The following is a 17,901-nucleotide window of genomic DNA, read 5'->3' on the forward strand; positions in this document are numbered from 1 at the left end:
CAAAGAAGATTCATTCTTGTTCTTCAAAGAGATTATAGTTCAGAAAGCCATTTTAATAAAGCTATGGCAGAATCACAAGGTGCCTTTTTGCTATGGGTATAAATTTTCAAAGTTAGAAACAAGCCTTTTGTATAACGGTATAATTAAATTTTAGTTTTTACTTATGTGATCTCTTTGCTTTTACATTTATGTAGACCTCAGTGGCTGGGAGGAGGTAGGAGGAGTCATTGTCATTTGTTAACCTTTAACAAATTTGTGGAAGACAATTGATATTCAATATCATATAGCTTTATATGCATATATAACTTTACTCTTGGAATGCCTTCACACCTTGTCTTGCATAGTGTCAGAGCTTCTGTTTCACCAGTTAACTTCACACAGACAGACTCTTTGTGCTTATAATGTGATTTGTTCATCCTAGCTCACGGTAGCAAAACTCCAAATATTTTTTCCCTATGCAAACATACCATAGGCATTAGGTCCTGGTATGTGGGATCCTCAGCCTGTCACAGATTTCATGATGCCATCTGCTTCAACCTGAACAGTGTATCTTCTGCTGGCAGATTTTATTGAAGTTGCCATGCTCAGGTTTAAAAAAAAATCAGGTTTGGCATAAGAAGCTTACTTTTGAAAAAATAATAATTGATCATGCCTGCTGTAGATTTTAAAATAAGCATTTGAAAGGATTCCCAAAAGCCTCTTCCTCAAATACCTTGATCTCCTTTACATCTGTGGTTGTAGATAGCCAATAAAATGGTGAATTACTGGTAACTTTGGTAAGTTACTGAGTTTCCTGTTTTATTTTTTAGGACAGGTAACAAGCTTAGGCATGGAATGGTGACATAAATTGTGAAATATTTTGATTGCTTCTGTCAGTGGAAGACATTTACTAATGTCTCATTTCCAGAAATGATTGTTTGCTATGTGTATAATACGAAGATGGTAGTAGCACCATGATGAAAAAAATCTAGGTCATAATCTACTTACTAGGTGTGTGACTTTGTGTAATTTTGTCATCTGTAAAATGGTAATAGTGATTCTTGGAGGGTCATTGGGCAGATTAGATCAGAGTGGGTCCTTAAAAATGGATAAACATTTATTCTGCAGATGGATATTGAAAGCCAGCTCCGTGCAAGACACTCTCCTAGAGGATGAGGATATAATAGAGAATAAAATAGTCGAATTCCTCCACTGGAGAATTCTACATTCTAGTCTGTCTCTGCAGATTGGGGTGGAAGCTGCATGACAGCAGGGTGCATGCCAGGCAATAATAAGCACCATGAAGAAAAACAGGGCAGTGTCAGTTCATGGAGCGTAATGGTGGGACGCAGTCTTAGTTAGGGTTGTCAGGGAGGCCTTCTCTGAGGTGATGTTAAGTGTACTTGGATGAACAAAAAATGTAAGCACGTAGATCCTTGGGGGAAGGACGTACTTGGCTGCTAGAGAGAACAGCTTGGCAGTTGGAGGAACAGTAAAGTGGTTAGTATAGCTGGAGCTTTGTGAGTGAAGGACAGAGTGCTGGGAGATGAGCTTAGAGAGTGATCCAAAAGTGTCATTGCTATAACTTTTCTTACGATTAATTGTAAATTAAAAGTTACATTCCAGATACCCTATAGAAATACAAAATTAGGATTGACTCTTTGCACTGTTTTAATAATTGCTTAGCTTTAATGTAATATTTATTATTATTTAATATTAATTAACTGACTATATTAATGTCAGTATGACTTTATATAAGATATTCTATAAATATTAATAATAAATATATTATTTATTATTATTAGATTATTTAGCTCTGTATAACAGGCACATACAAGTAATTACAGAATATTTTGTTGTTGTTTATTAATATCATTGTACCTGGAGTTAACCATACTGTGAGGTTTGAGGGCGTAGTCCTCCAGACTAGAAGCTCTGCCCTAGACTTGTGCCACCAACAGCAAGGAGTTAAGCTCCAAATACAAAGTTGGAAGGAAGAGTCCACACAAGACCATCCTCACTTCTGATTCCAACTGCACATTCAGGAGGTTCCCCAAACCACGCTCAGGTTCAGTAATTCATTAGAAGGACCTATAGAACCTACTGAAAGCTGTTAAGACTCATGGTTATGGTCTGTTATAGGGAAAGGATACAAGTCGAAAGTTAACCTAAGAAAGAGATGCATAGCAATGAGTCTGAGAGGATTCCAGATGTGAAGCTTCCATGTTCCTCAGGAAGTGTTCCCTTCCCAAACTCGATGTGTGACAGTATGCGTGGAGTATTGCCAACCCAGGAAGCTCACCTGAGCTTGGTGTTCAGAGTTTTTATTGGGACATCATTTCATAGGCATGATTGATTGCCCATGTGAGATGACTTAGTTTAAGAGTTTGAGAGGATATCATGTGGCCTTGGGGCCCACTGTGAATAACAGAGACACTTCTGTCATCTGGGAAATTCCAAGGGTTTAGAAGTTTCTTCCTATGAGGTAAGGACAAAGGCCAGGCTTCTTTCTGGGAAAGACCAAATTCTTTACTGCATAGGTTGTTATAAAAATTCAAGCAATATGGTAAGTTAATGGCCTTCTGGAATCCCATCTCTTGGGGACAACTAGTGTTCTGTTAGTGTTTTGGTGTATATTCTTCCAGATGTTTAATACACATGTAAACATTTTTTGAGTGTACATTGAATTGTACTATACTTACTGTTATTGTTCAATAACTAGGCTTTTTCACTTAAAAACATATGTATGGATGTGTTTTTGTGTGTGTTTTAATGAGTACCTTGAAGTTGAACACTGATTCTTTTCACTTAATTAGTTTTTAAAACTTTTTCCACCTAAAACATAGTGCTGTGCTGAACATCCTTGCGTTTACATCTTTGTGTATTTTTCTAATTTTTCTCCTTGAAATAAATTTCTTGAAATAGAGTTGCAGAATAAAAGGGTATGGACATTTTGAAATTTCGTAGGTACTTCATTATTACCTCTCTTGGGATGATTGCTATGAAATAGTTTATGGAATGACGAAGTTGTTAATAGTCTCCATATTACTCTTAGGTAAACATTGCAACTCCCACAATTTCAAATGTTGAATGTGCCCACATTCCACATCTCAGCCCAGCTGTAATTCCTACTCTGCAAAATGAATCATTTTTATTATCCCCAAATAATGGGAATCTGGAAGTTCTTACAGGATTGGGTACTGCACACATCAATGGGAAACCTGCTTGTGATGAATTTGATCAACTGATCAAAAATATGGCCCAGGTAAGAGCATTTCTTCCTGATAGTTAATGATAGAATGTATAATAATATCTTAAGAATGTAATCAAATCCTGGATAATTTGAAGAATACTTATATATATTTACATTATGTAAGTTAAATATATACATTAAATATATATCAAGTATATTTAAAATATATATTATATTCTTATTTATGAAGACATTTATAATATCTGAAAAAATTGGAATGACAAAGATGTAGAATTTATGGGGGTTTAGGTGATTCTGAGATTTTTCTGTTCCTTTTTTTAATTATCATATTTTAAATTGAGCATTATATGTTATGTTTCAGAAATATTCTTCAGGATAAATAAATGTCTCATTCTAGGTGATGAGTGATAAAGTTTATCTTAGAAAAAAATATTTTTAATTTCTTTTTTTTTAAAGAACAGATTAATGTCACTAATAAGATGATTGCAAGTGCAGTGATTTGCATTTAATTATATTTCTTGCTTTTTTTCCTGAACAGGGTCGCCAAATAGAAGTTTTTGAGCTCCTCAAACCTCCATGTGGAGGCCTTGGGTTCAGTGTTGTGGGACTGAGGAGTGAAAACCGGGGAGAACTGGGGATATTTGTGCAGGAGATCCAGGAGGGCAGTGTGGCCCACAGGTGAGACTGTCACTGTGTCTTTTCTGTTTTTGTTTTTGGTTTTTTTTGTGGTACGTGGGCCTCTCACTGTTGTGGCTTCTCCTGTTGCGGAGCACAGGCTCCGTACTCACAGGCTCAGCGGCCACGGCTCACGGGCCCCGCCGCTCCGCAGCATGTGAGATCTTCCCAGACCGGGACACGAACTCGTGTCCCCTGCATCGTCAGGCGGACTCTCAACCACTGCGCCACCAGGGAAGCCCCTCTTTTCTGTTTTTGATACCAGATTCAGAAGGTACTGCTCACCTTGGGAGAATTTCAAGGAACAAAAATGAATAAAAACAGACAAAAAACTGAATACAATCTGTTATTAATTAGTTTTTAGAAATCATTAAATTCTTAACATTGCTACGATAAAAAGAAAGTCCTTTGAAAGGAGAGTTACTTTTAAATTTAGTTATAACTTAATCATTTTTTAGTAAGGAAAGAAAAATTTGACTAGGGCAGTACTCTCATTGCTATTAAATGGGCTCTTTTTGATTAGATTTTAAAATTACTTTATAGAAAAGTATACAAATGGCCTATGATAATTTGAGCTATATTTTATTAATATACTCAAAGCAACAAGTAAATATATACATCTTTGCTTTCATTTGTAGAGGATAGGAACATCTAAAATACAATGTATAGGTTGAGTGGGTAGCTGAAAAGAAGGTGCTTTTAACTGGGAGGGGTTGATTAGGGGTAGGTCAACTGGAGCCAAAGCATATATATTTTCCCTTCCATTTTTATTTTGACATAATTGACATACAGCAGTATGTAAGTTTAAGGTGTACAGCATAATGACTGGGCACAATAGTTTAGTAAACACCATCTCATATACATACTAAATTAAAGAAATAGAAAAAATATTTTTAGAAGTGCAACTGCAGGAAAAAGCTTTCATATTGTGGACATTAGAAAATAGAATTAAAAATAACCTGAAAATGCGTGCCAAAGAAGCTGTCATTGTTTTGAGAGCTGTTAGTTATTTTTTTACCCCCTTTTTCATTCTTAGAGATGGAAGATTGAAGGAAACTGATCAGATCCTTGCTATTAACGGACAGGCACTTGATCAGACAATTACACATCAGCAGGCTATCAGCATCCTGCAGAAAGCTAAAGATACTGTCAAGCTGGTTATTGCCAGAGGCTCATTGCCTCAGCTCATCAGCCCCATAGTTTCCCGTTCTCCATCTGCGGCCAGCACAATTTCAGCTCACTCTAATCCGGTGAGTACATCAGATTTTCAAGAGGAACAGAACGTATTTTTCTATTTCTTTAAGGTTTTGTATGGGTTCACACTTCCTGTAGATTCTTTGTACTTCTTGGGTTTTTCCCTTTTTGTTGCATCTCTCTGTGGCCTGGAATATTTTTTATGTAATTATGATTAAGTTTATGGCTTCTAAAAAATTTTTTTTAATTTAATTTAATTTATACAGCAGTTTCTTATTATCTATTGTATACATATTAGTGTATACATGTCAATCCCAATCTCCCAATTCATCCCACCACCACCACCCTGCCACCCCACGCTTTCCCCCTCGGTGTCCATACGTATGTTCTCTACATCTGTGTCTCTATTTCTGCCTTGCAAACCAGTTCATCTGTACCATTTTTCTAGATTCCACATGTATGCATTAATATACGATATTTGTTCTTCTCTTTCTGACTTACTTCACTTTGTATGACAGTCCCTAGGTCCATCCTTGCCTCTACCAGTGACCCAATTTCATTCCTTTTAATGGCTGAGTTATATTCCATTATATGTACGTACCGCATCTTCTTTATCCATTCGTCTGTCAATGGGTATTTAGGTTGCTTCCATGTCCTGGCTATTGTAAATAGTGCTGCAGTGAACATTGGGGTGCATGTGTCTTTTTGAATTATGGTTTTCTCTGGGTATATGCCCATACCGTATGCTGGGTCATATGGTAATTCTATTTTTAGTTTTTTAAGGAACCTCCATACTATTCTCCACAGTGGTTGCATCAATTAACCACTGGTTGGTGTATCATTGGTGGTGTATCATTCCCACCAACAGTGCAGGAGGGTTCCGTTTTCTCCACACCCTCTCCAGCATTTGTTGTTTGTAAATTTTCTGATATGCCCATTCTGACCGGTGTGAGGTGATACCTCATTGTAGTTTTGATTTGCATTTCTCTAATAATTAGTGATGTTGAGCGCTTTTCATGTGCTTCTTGGCCATCTGTATGTCTTCTTTGGAGAAATGTCTATTTAGGTCTTCTGCCCATTTTTGGATTGGGTTGTTTGTTTTTTAATACTGAGCTGCATGAGCTGTTTATATGTTTTGGAGATTAATCCTTTGTCCGTTGATTCATTTGCAAATATTTTCTCCCATTCTGAGGGTTGTCTTTTCATCTTGTTTATAGTTTCCTTTGCTGTGCAAAAGCTTTTAAGTTTCATTATGTTCCATTTGTTTATTTTGTTTTTATTTCCATTACTCTAGGAGGTGGGTCAAAAAGGATCTTGCTGTGATTTATGTCAAAGAGTGTTCTTCCTCTAAGGGTTTTATAGTATCCGGTCTTACATTTAGGTCTTTAATCCATTTTGAGTTTATTTTTGTGTATGGTGTTAGGGAGTGTTCTAATTTTATTCTTTACATGTAGCTGTCCAGTTCTCCCAGCACCACTTACTGAAGAGACTGTCTTTTCTCCATTGTATATCCTTGGCTCCTTTGTCATAGATTAGTTGATGATAGGTGTGTTCCATTGATCTATATTTCTGTTTTTGTGCCAGTACCATATTGTCTTGATTATTATGGTAGCTTTGTAGTATAGTCTGAAGTCAGGGAGTCTGATTCCTCCAGCTCCATTTTTTTCCCTCAAGATTGCTTTGGCTATTCGGAGTCTTTTGTGTCTCCATACAAATGTTAAGAGTTTTTGTTCTAGTTCTGTAAAAGATGCCATTGGTAATTTGATAGGGATTGCATTGAATCTGTAGATTGCTCTGGGTAGTATAGTCATTTTCACAATATTGATTCTTCCAATCCAAGAACATGGTATATCTCTCCATCTGTGTCATCTTTGATTTCTTTCATCAGTGTCTTATACTTTTCTGAGCACAGGTCTTTTACTACCTCCTTAGGTAGGTTTATTCCAAGGTATTTTATTCTTTTTGTTGCAGTGGTGAATGGTATTGTTACCTTTCTTTATGTAGCCTTTTTACTTGACATCATTCCTTAAAAAAAAAAAAAAAAAAATTTTTAGTCCCTTAAAAAAGTTTACTCTAGGGACTTACCTGGCGGTCTACTGGTTAAGACTTCGCACTTCCACTGCCAAGGGCCCGGGTTCGATCCCTGGTCCGGGAACCGAGATCCCTCATGCCGTGCTGTGCAGCCAAAAAATAAATTAAAAAAGAAAAACAAAAAACAATCTTATTGATCTTATCAGAGTACGAGCTCTTTAAAAAAAAAGAAAAAAGGAAAAAAAAACCAGTTGACTCTAAGGGTAAGCAAATAAAATCTTAATTTTGCTTTGTAAAGTCACTGACAGCTGTCAGTGACTTTAAGAGGTCACTTTGTTTGGAATCTCGCCCAATAGGGTTTATGCAGAAGAAGTTCTTAACAGCTAACAGTCTTTCCTTGATCATCCCTTTTTTCTTTTAAGTTCTACAAAGGATCTTGCAAATCTCTCTTTACCTGGTTAAATGCAGTCACTGTAATGATGTATTGATTATTTCAAGAATGGTTATATCAATAGCAGTAACAACATGTTGAAAGAGAAGTGTACTAAATAAAAGGGACCCTGTTAAAACTAATTATTATGTCTGCACTTAGTTATTTAATACTAATCACAAAATAATATTCATAGAGATCTCAACTGTAGTAATAATTTTAGTTTTTCGTAAAATGTTTTCAAATTCATATGGGGGCTTTGCTTTCAGGTTCACTGGCAGCACGTGGAGACTATTGAATTGGTAAATGATGGCTCTGGTCTGGGATTTGGCATTGTAGGAGGAAAAGCAACTGGCGTGATCGTGAAAACCATCCTGCCTGGAGGAGTAGCTGATCAGGTAAGCTACTGCAGCAGATTTTTTATGTTTTATCAAAAATACACCTTCATCTTTTACATTTCTGTTAGAAGAGAATTTGGCTTTAGACAGTGTCAGAATCTTTTTCGCTGGACTTGTATGTAAAATGTTTTTCTTAGACCTGGGGAGAAATACATTTCAAGAGAGACCTTGATTTTCAGTTACAGTTACAGACAGTGATCTTAAGCCTCTTTAGAATCACAGACTAAAGCCCAGGTTGTGGTTTTGATCATTGCAGAGGTATATATCCTTTATTTTATGATTGTAAATCATGTTTATAAGCCTACTTATCTGTTTTATAGGTACAAGGTATTATGGAAAAAAGAATACTTCATTATTGAAGGGCGAAAAATAAGATTCATCTTGTCCCTTTAGTGATGGGTCACTGGTGTCATCTTTGTATATGAAGTACAGCCTGTTTTTATCTCTTACAGTAGTTTATTAAAGCATTGCCATTTATGCTATGTAAAGTTGTTGGAGCATATGTGAGAAAATTGTAAAGTTACTAATTATGATTTACATTTTAATTTGACAAGTTCTAGTGTCTCTTTTGCCTTGGTTATAATGTTTTATATATAAAGCTGTTTGCTTTTGCATGTGTATTTGAACTTAAGTCACGTGCATCAAGTATTTTTCATATTGGTAAATGAAAGGCAGATTTATGGGCAGCCTTATCAATAGAGATAACCTTATCAATTATTGAGAGTAACTCAATAGTATGTGCGTTTTCTTCCTTTTAAACATTAGCCAGTATCATGCAGTATCCAGTGAAATTTCTCTAATTGACAGGCTTGTGGTAAATCAGCTTTACCTTGTGTATAGAGCTGCACTGTCTAATACTGTAGGTACTGGCCACATATCACTTTTTAAATTCAAATTTGAATTAATTAAAATGAAATAAAATTACCACCCCAGTTCCTCCATTAGACAAGCTATATTTCAAGTGCTCTAGAGCAATATGTTGCTTGTAGCTTCCATATTGGACAATGCAGAACATTTCATCACTGCAGAAAGTTCTAGTGGACAGTGCCTGTATGGAGGCTTACCAGACTGCTGTTCACTTCCCTGGTTTATCTGAATTTAAGTCTCACAAATATTTCATCTGCAAATGAGTTTTTTAGGGATGCAAATTTTTGAAATGGCAATGCAGAAAATTGTGGTATTAACCCAGTGGATTTTTGTGGTTGATACTGTATTTTGAGTTATATATATTTGTGAAGTGAGTTATACTTCACCTTTCCTTAGTGGCATTTTCTGTTTATTTTATCCCTCAAAAAATTCACAGAAAGACTAGTGCTTTCTTGCATCGAGTGGGTAGAAATCAAATTGAAAAGGTCATATCAACTACTGATTTAAAGAATATTTATGAATTTCATTTACTTACATCACACTTAATGAAGTTAGCATGCTTCAAAAGACAGTTAACATCACAACCACATGTTTAATGTACCATGATTGGTAATTCATGTAATAGCTCTTTTTTTGTTATTACTCTCGTTCCCTCTAAATGAGGGATTTCTCTGATGAAGTTAATAATAATAACAACAACAATCTGACTAATCAATCCCTTTTTATTCAGCATGGGCGATTATGCAGTGGAGACCACATTCTAAAGATTGGTGACACAGATCTAGCAGGAATGAGCAGTGAGCAAGTAGCCCAGGTCCTCAGACAGTGTGGAAATAGAGTCAAATTGATGATTGCAAGAGGTGCCATGGAAGAACCAGCGGTGCCCACCTCTTTGGGCATCACGCTTTCCTCATCCCCATCTTCTACACCAGAGATGCGGGTAAGGAGATAAAAGCAGTTAATGGGAAAGTCATAGACTGTAGCACTTAGATGACAGTGGTGTTTATTTAGAAACTAGACTTATTAATGTTAGTGTATTAGTGCTAAAGAATGAAACAAAATTCAAATGTAATGATGTTTCAGCACTAATAATAGTTTATTAAATAGGAATAATGTCTAACAGGTGAAAGATAGATTGCTTAAAAATTCTAGATTACTGTTTTTGATTTTTCTCTAAGCACATTTATGAGGAAAATGTTTTGAAGTTTGGATATATTTTAAAGAATTATTTGCTACTAATACGTAAAACATTTAATTCTATCTTTTTCTTACTTAGAAGAGTTTCTGTAAGGTGGGCTGTAAGTTCCAATCATTCCCTTTCAACACCTTGCTTCTTAGTGTCTTTTTGTGGGCAAGGTGGATAAATAAAGCCTACTAAAACCTTTCATTGTTGTTTTCAGGTATGTCATATAATTGTTATCAGATTTGTAATAAGTTGCTATTCTTGACCCACTTATATAATTTTTTTTAGAGAAAAGTTATGCTTTCGGGGTTGTGACAAAAGCTTCATAGGCGCAGAGCATTCCATCTTTGTTCTTAACTTGGTATGATAAAAGCTAGAATGTTTCAAAATTATTATAATGTGATGGTTATCTCAAATAGTTCAGGTCACAAGATGATAGTGGATTAAATATCAACAAAATAATTTTATCCAGAAATTTCTTAAATATTTAAGAAGAGAATTATGACCAATTTCTATATGAGCTTTATAGCAAATGCAAGTTCTACATTCCTTTCTTATAGATCTAAAAACAGTTATTTTCTAAACAGTTGCTACAAATTCTTTCTTTTAATATTCTAACCTCCTCCACAAGCCCTTTAAAACTTTATTAGAACACTTGAAATTTCCATGATTCTGTTGTTTTTAGGATTGAGTTTCGTTGCTATTTTTTGCAGGGAGAAAGAAGTAAAGAAAGAAAGCCTGTTTATGAAAGTATTTAAATGGCATTCTTTTGTGGTAAACAAAACATTTTATTCAGCAATATATAAATGAATGCAATACCAAAAACCACTTGATGTAATTGAAAGCTTAGAAAAATATCTATTCTGTGCATATCATCATTTGTGAAGCTTGTGCCCCTTTTAAAACCATTCGATAGTCAAATTGCCACCCTCTAAAATAGCACTTGCATAAGTCTTATTAAAAATAGAAGACACATTTGTTTCAATTGAAGCAGATTTCATCCTGTCATTTTCTTGTAATTATCTAAACTTTAAACTTTTGCTAAGTTTGCACAGATAATTATGTGCAGTGAAAAAAATAAAACTTTACTATACAATTATATCTCATTTAGGTGACTTATCAGTGAGGTACAGAGTGTGCTTAAAGAAAATCAGAAACCATTACCAGCTCGCCCCAACCTGCATGTCCATTCGAACCAAAGACTTCATTCTTTTGTGATCTTCCTAGGGTTCTCTGTGGAATCTGCTGACACCACACTAGTATATAATGCCAACAACTTATTGATGACTTACTGTGCTAGTTCACGCATGCTTTATTCAGCGAGCCTTGCCCTTCAGTCCAATACATAATAACAAGTCTACATATTAGAGAAATCTGCTTTCAGGTACCACTCCAGGAATGAAGGAAATCATGTGTAAAGGCATTCTTTCCTTCTAAAAAGCTTTTTGTATTAAAGTTTGAATTTATAAAGCAAATGCAAGGACAGTTTTTTTTTTTTTTTTTTGCGGTACGTGGGCCTCTCACTGTTGTGGCCTCTCCCGTTGCGGAGCACAGGCTCCGGACGCGCAGGCTCAGCGGCCATGGCTCACGGGCCTAGCCGCTCCGCGGCATGTGGGATCTTCCTGGACCGGGGCACGAACCCGCGTCCCCTGCATCGGCAGGCGGACTCTCAACCACTGCGCCACCAGGGAAGCCCCAAGGACAGTTTTAATTAGCTGTTTGATATATTTCACTGGCTTTCAAAATAATCATCAGTCTATTAATAGTATATCTGGAGGATAGATTCACATTCATGGTGTTAGAATCAGCTCTCAACTTAAGGTAGTAATAACGGCATGTCTTGAGTGGGCAGTATGGCCCCTACATTCTAGGAAGAATTAACATACTGTGCAGCTTTTAAGAGCAGGGGTTCTGCAACCAGCTTATCTACATTTGAATTCTGCCTCTACTAGATTGCTGTTTGTCCTTGGAAAAGTTTGTGTTCCTCAGTTTCACCAGAGAAAAATTGACAGTAATTGTACCTACCTCATAGGCTTATTCTAAGGAGTAAATGAATTGAGACATGACAGGTGTCTGTTATATAGAAACTGCTCAATAATTGTTAGCTGGACTTGTTCTTATTCCTGATAGACAGTTGAGCAGAGTGATGCTTAGAAAAAAACAGTGGCAAAGCTAGATTTGAACTTGCTGATGTGGATTCAAAGTATGAGTTATTTTAACTGTATTACATCCTAACTTCTTCAAAAATGAAGATGAGCCATCCCTGAAAATAGAATTTGTTAATAAGAAACTGTCTAATTTTTAACATTTTGCACGCACAGACAATTATATATTTCTCTGATGGGGGTGTTCAGCTTTACTCTTGACATTCCTTTTGAGTAAAAATGTGATGCTGAGTCCAAGTTGTCAAGATTGAAGGAGTAATCCCTACTCTATAATTTTCTAGCTGAGTTCTCTAACACCCAATTACATCATATTATTTCTAAAGATTGTGGCTTAAAAAAGATTATCTTGTTTGTTTACATGTTTATTTATGTGTATAAAAAAAGATTATCTTGTTTGTTTACATGTTTATTTATGTGTATATTTATTTATCAATTTTATTTTAGGTTGATGCTTCTACTCAGAAAAGTGAAGAAAATGAGACATTTGATGTAGAACTCACTAAAAATGTCCAAGGATTAGGAATTACCATTGCTGGTTACATTGGAGATAAAAAATTAGGTAGTTTTTAAACATTAATATTCTATTTCTTTCATCTTGGCAATTGCCTGTAATGTCTTTGTCTTATGAAATATTGAATCAACATAATGTATTTTCAGATTGTCATAAACTGATGGAAATCTTCCTTAGGAATAATTTAGTGCAGGTGACTCTGATATTTTATTTCAGACAAAACCATTGTCTTTTTCTGTAGCGTAAGTTTCTACTAGTGGTTTTCTTTGTGTGGTTGGTTGATTTATATCTGTGCAAAATTAGGATTTTATATTTGGAGAATGGAGGATGGGTATTGTTTGAGTGTGCTTTGTAAATAGTAAAGCAAAACAAAGCAAAAACAAACCTATTTCTAATCTTAGAACCTTCAGGAATCTTTGTAAAGAGCATTACAAAGAGCAGTGCTGTTGAACATGATGGAAGAATCCAAATTGGAGACCAAATTATAGCAGTAAGTACACATTTAATAACAGCTTTGTTAATTTTCATGGTTGAGAGATGCATTCTCCTAGTTCATGCAGTTTTGAGAACTACAGGTAGCTCTGTACTAATTGAAGCTTGCTTTGGTGGTTTGAGCTGTCATCACAGTTACTCATTATTTTGTGGAAGTCAGAGCATTGGATAGAAGCTTTATTGATACCTTTTCTAAAGGTGGGACACTTTCTTGACTAACTGCTAATACATCTGCTTTCTGGTTTTAATGATTTTGGTACATTAATAATCATACTTGTATTTTAGCTGCAGATGCTCCAAAACTAAAGACCAGACATTATCACTTTTAGTGTACTTGAATCTGAAATTGGGTTGTGTGCATTTTTTTACATCAGCTTCAGAATGACACTATTTTTGTTGGCACCATGACCAGGGCTCCTTTTAGCTGTAAGACTATAAAGGAATAAAAGAAATAAAGCCAGATCCTCTTGGTTAGATCAAGCTCATAATTGTATCCTAGTAACATTAGTATGTTTTGACCACATAGCTGTTCAAGGTAGTATAAAAAGAATCCAACTTTCAGTTCAGTGTTCAGTGGAAACTGGACTACCCTAACTACTTCTCAGAACACGAATCCCAGAGACCCTGCGTCAAGGGCTTTCTGGTTAAATAAGTTTAGGAAAAACTGCCTGTGATATCATTTCTTAGGGGTCCACAATGCACATTGAAAAATCAAAACCTGGGAAGTTTCCCAATAAAGAAACTTGTTTAACTCTTTTACTTCAGAGGTTCCTAAACTTTTGTAATCATGTTCTTTCTTCCCTCAAACATATATTATATTCTTTGGAGTACATTTTGGGGAATGCTGATTTATCTTAATATATATTTGTTTATGTGTAATGAAGTCTGTTTTCCCCTTGGGATCTTAATGGTAGTTAAGATAGAAGAGTCCTTGTTCACTGCAGCATTATTCACAAGAGCTAAGATGAGTAAGTGACCCAGAGGTCCATCTGCAGATGAATGGATAAACAAAATATGGTATATACATACAATAAAATATTATTTAGTCTTACAAAGAAGGAAATTCTGTCACATTCTACAACAAAACCTTGAGAACATTATGCTAAGTGAAATAAGCCAGGCACAAAAAGTCATAGCAACAGAAAGTAGAACAGTTGTTGTGAGGGGCTGGTTAGAGGAGGAAATGGGGAGAAGTTGTTCAATGGGTATAGTTTCAGTTTTGCAAGATGAAAATGTTCTGGAGATGTATCGTATAACAACATGAATATACTTAACACTACTGAACTATATACTTAAAAATGGATAAGAGTAAATTTTATGTTTTGTGTTTTCTTTCACATTTAACAGAAAGATAGAGATGTCCTTTATCAGTCTCTGCTCTTTGCTTCTACATTGCAACTCTGTGACTTTTCTTGACCTTTGTTTTATAAAACTCCTAACTACACCTGTTTACCTCTTGAAATCTGCTCTAAAGACCAAGTTGTGCGTGCCACCTAAGCTGGTCATATCCTGGGAAAAAACTTTCCCATTGTATCTCTATTTTAACATACAATGAAACTTAACTACTTTACTTTTTTTTTTATTTTGGAGGAAAAGGAGAGGGAGAGAGTGAATATATACATATTCTAAATCCATATCTGATAAAGAATTAAAAATTGAATATATAGCTAATGTACTTGCCCCCCAGACTATATATTTGAATCTAATAGAAAGCTTTTTTAAAAACCAGCATTCTTGAGATATAACTCACAGAACATACAATTTGCCCATTTAAAGTGTATGATTCAGAAGCTTTTAGTATCTTTACAGTTGTGCGTTCATGATCACAATCAATTTTAGAACATTTTCATTAACCTTTAAAAGAAACCCATCCCATTAGCAGTTACTCCCTAATTCCTCCATCCTCCCAGCCCTGCACAACTACCAATCTACTTCCTATCTCAATAGATTGCCTATTCTGGACATTTCATGTAAATGGAATCATTCAGTAGGTGGTCCTTTGTGATTTGCTTCTTTTGCTTAGCATAATGTTTTCAAGGTTCATCTATGTTGTAGCATGTATCAATTCTTAATTTCTTTTTTTTTTTTTTTTTTTTTGCGGTACGTGGGCCTCTCACTGTTGTGGCCTCTCTCGTTGCGGAGCACAGGCTCCGGACGCACAGGCTCAGCGGCCATGGCTCACGGGCCCAGCTGCTCCGCAGCATGTGGGATCTTCCCAGACCGGGGCATGAACCCGTGTCCCCTGCATCGGCAGGCGGACTCTCAACCACTGCGCCACCAGGGAAGCCCCTTAATTTCTTTTTATAGCTGAATAATATTCCATTGTAGAGACACACTACATTTTATTTATCCATTCATTAGTTGATGGACATTTGAGTTGTTTCCACTTTTTGGCTATTACAGACAATGCCGCTGTGAACATTCATGTACAAACTTTTGTGTGGAAGTATGTTTTCATTTCTCCTGGGTGTATACTTAGGAGTGGAAATGCTGGATCATATAACTCCATGTTTAACCATTTAGCAAGAAGCAAGATTCCTTAACCTACAAAATTGGGATAAAGACACTTCCCTTGTATGATTTTTAGGAAAACCAAATGATTTATTTATTTAAAATACATAGTATGCATGGCACATAAGTACAGTTTAATTAAGCAGATATTTATTAAGGGTCTGAAATGATTACACATTTAAGTCTCATAAAAGTTTCCTTTCAAGCTTGTCATTATTTTCATTCTTATATAAGTGGAATCTCAAATATAATTTCGCTTAGGCAAGATCAGTGCTAAAGGAAATTTTTGACTCAAAAGCAGAAGCACCCTTCTTCTGAAGTATTTTCTTGCTTTCAATAAAATCACTGTCTTTGCTGTCATCAATGTTATATTTTTAATTTTTAGCAACATTCTCTTCAAAGTTGGAAGCACCTCGACTTTTAAGGAACATGATGCAGTACTTTTGATCATGCATTAATTTTGTGCAAAATACCATCATCTTGTGGGCTTTTGAGATACGGGTAGGAAAGTTCTTCACACTAGTTCCTTTTCACAACTGCTGTATTTGATTTTTTTTTTTTTTTCAATTTTGTCCTAGCAGCAGCTATTTGGAACTATGTTTTTATTTTGTAATTGTTGAGATGGTGAGAAGATTAAGAAATTATTTCCTACTATTTTGAGGATGTATTATTTTGAAACATTAAACTCTTTTGTTATAAGATTCCTGTTTTACGAATTGTGCTCTGTTGACCCCTAGAGTTTCACTGTAGACATTACGGGGCGGGGAATAGAGACTATTTTTCCCACATTATATATTGGTATTCTATATAGGAATTATTTAATAAAAGGTCTATTTTTTTTTAAAGTTGACCAGCCTTGTCATTAGATAAAATCATATACTCATTTTTTTAGATTGGTATACAGAGATCCTTGATAAAAGCAGTATAGAATTAACGTCTGATTTAAAAAAAAATTCTAAACAAGCATATATTGATAAATAAGGAAAGGTATCAAGTGTTGCCTTTGGTATTCTGTGACTTTGTTAATAGTCCCAAGTTTTGTACGTGTGTATAGGTATAGGCCACATTGGAGGAGGCTTGGCCAGCTAGATTGAGTGTGCTAAGGAGCTGGGCTTTTCCATTTGTTCTAACTAGGATTTCTCCCCTTATTAATTGCACCTGTTAATTGTGGTATCTGCACTGCACATTTTGAGGATGTTGGATCTCTCCTTGAGATGGCACATAGGCAGTTTACTGCCATTGCACCTAGTTCCACAGCACTTTTGTCTCTGGGACAGTTGGGTCTGAAGCCACCTCTTAACGCTCTTCCTGTGATATTGAGGGATCAGAGATGGCCTGAGCCCTGATTTAGGTTTTGGTGACCTTGTCTCATATGTATGATGGGTGTAATTATGTTGATCAGAAACTGCTCCCATAGGGCTTGGGGTTTTCATGTTTATTAATCACTTCTTCACTTTATTAATAATAATAGCAGTTTCTGAGCATCTTTCCAGTACAAAGTGCCACGTGCTGTAATTTTGGGAAAGTGGGTACCATTATTCTCATATTACAGATGAAGATACTGAGAAATTTGAACCAACGTCTAGGTTTAAAAGTCCGTGGTTATTCCATTATAGCAATTTCTTCTGTGCTAGTACCTACCATCTCTGACATTTGTGTAAGGAATATATTTTAACATTCAGGTCATCAGGTTTTGAAAAAAAGGGAAAAATGTGTTTTTTTTCCTTTACATAATGAACTTTATTGCTACTAAGTAGGAAAAATCTACTTTATTGCTACTTTATTGCTACTTAGTAGAAAAAATCATATACATTCGATTTTTCTTAGTGAAACTGCATTTAAAAATTGAGCCATAAAGGGCTTCCCTGGTGGCGCAGTGGTTGAGAGTCCACCTGCCGATGCAGGGGACACGGGTTCGTGCCCCGGTCCGGGAGGATCCCACATGCCGTGGAGATCCGTGGGATCTTCCCAGACGGGCACAAACCCGTGTCCCCTGCATCGGCAGGCGGACTCTCAACCACTGCGCCACCAGGGAAGCCCTGCCACTGTTTTCTTATGTTGAATTTTAAATCTGATTAATCTCTTAGTCAGCTAGAGTGTTTTTTAGTAAATTTTAAATGAAAGAATGTGTTGGTAGACTTTCTGAACCTTTTCTGTCTGATAACCTCTTCTGTTGCCTTTGCACACTTGAATGATTTGGCTGGGGATAACATAGACTTTGCATAAGGAAGTCTTAGGGGGGATAATCTTA

At 35.8% G+C, this 17,901-nt stretch overlaps 1 protein-coding gene across 7 annotated transcripts in view; it reads left to right on the forward strand.

The window, feature by feature from the left end:
• The window catches only part of MPDZ (multiple PDZ domain crumbs cell polarity complex component), a 168,108-nt gene that overhangs the window by 55,383 nt on the left and 94,824 nt on the right, over positions 1-17,901 (forward strand). For all 7 annotated transcript variants that reach the window (XM_073806124.1, XM_073806122.1, XM_033858100.2 and 4 more), the window contains exons 4-10: positions 3,035-3,244; positions 3,732-3,871; positions 4,905-5,118; positions 7,793-7,921; positions 9,519-9,728; positions 12,581-12,695; positions 13,049-13,137. In XM_073806124.1, the coding sequence (XP_073662225.1) occupies positions 3,035-3,244; positions 3,732-3,871; positions 4,905-5,118; positions 7,793-7,921; positions 9,519-9,728; positions 12,581-12,695; positions 13,049-13,137 (1,107 nt within the window). The remainder of the gene's footprint in view (positions 1-3,034; positions 3,245-3,731; positions 3,872-4,904; positions 5,119-7,792; positions 7,922-9,518; positions 9,729-12,580; positions 12,696-13,048; positions 13,138-17,901) is intronic.

The sequence above is a fragment of the Tursiops truncatus genome, chromosome 6 (assembly GCF_011762595.2).
Source record: "Tursiops truncatus isolate mTurTru1 chromosome 6, mTurTru1.mat.Y, whole genome shotgun sequence".
In the NCBI taxonomy this organism is placed as follows: Eukaryota; Metazoa; Chordata; class Mammalia; order Artiodactyla; family Delphinidae; genus Tursiops; species Tursiops truncatus.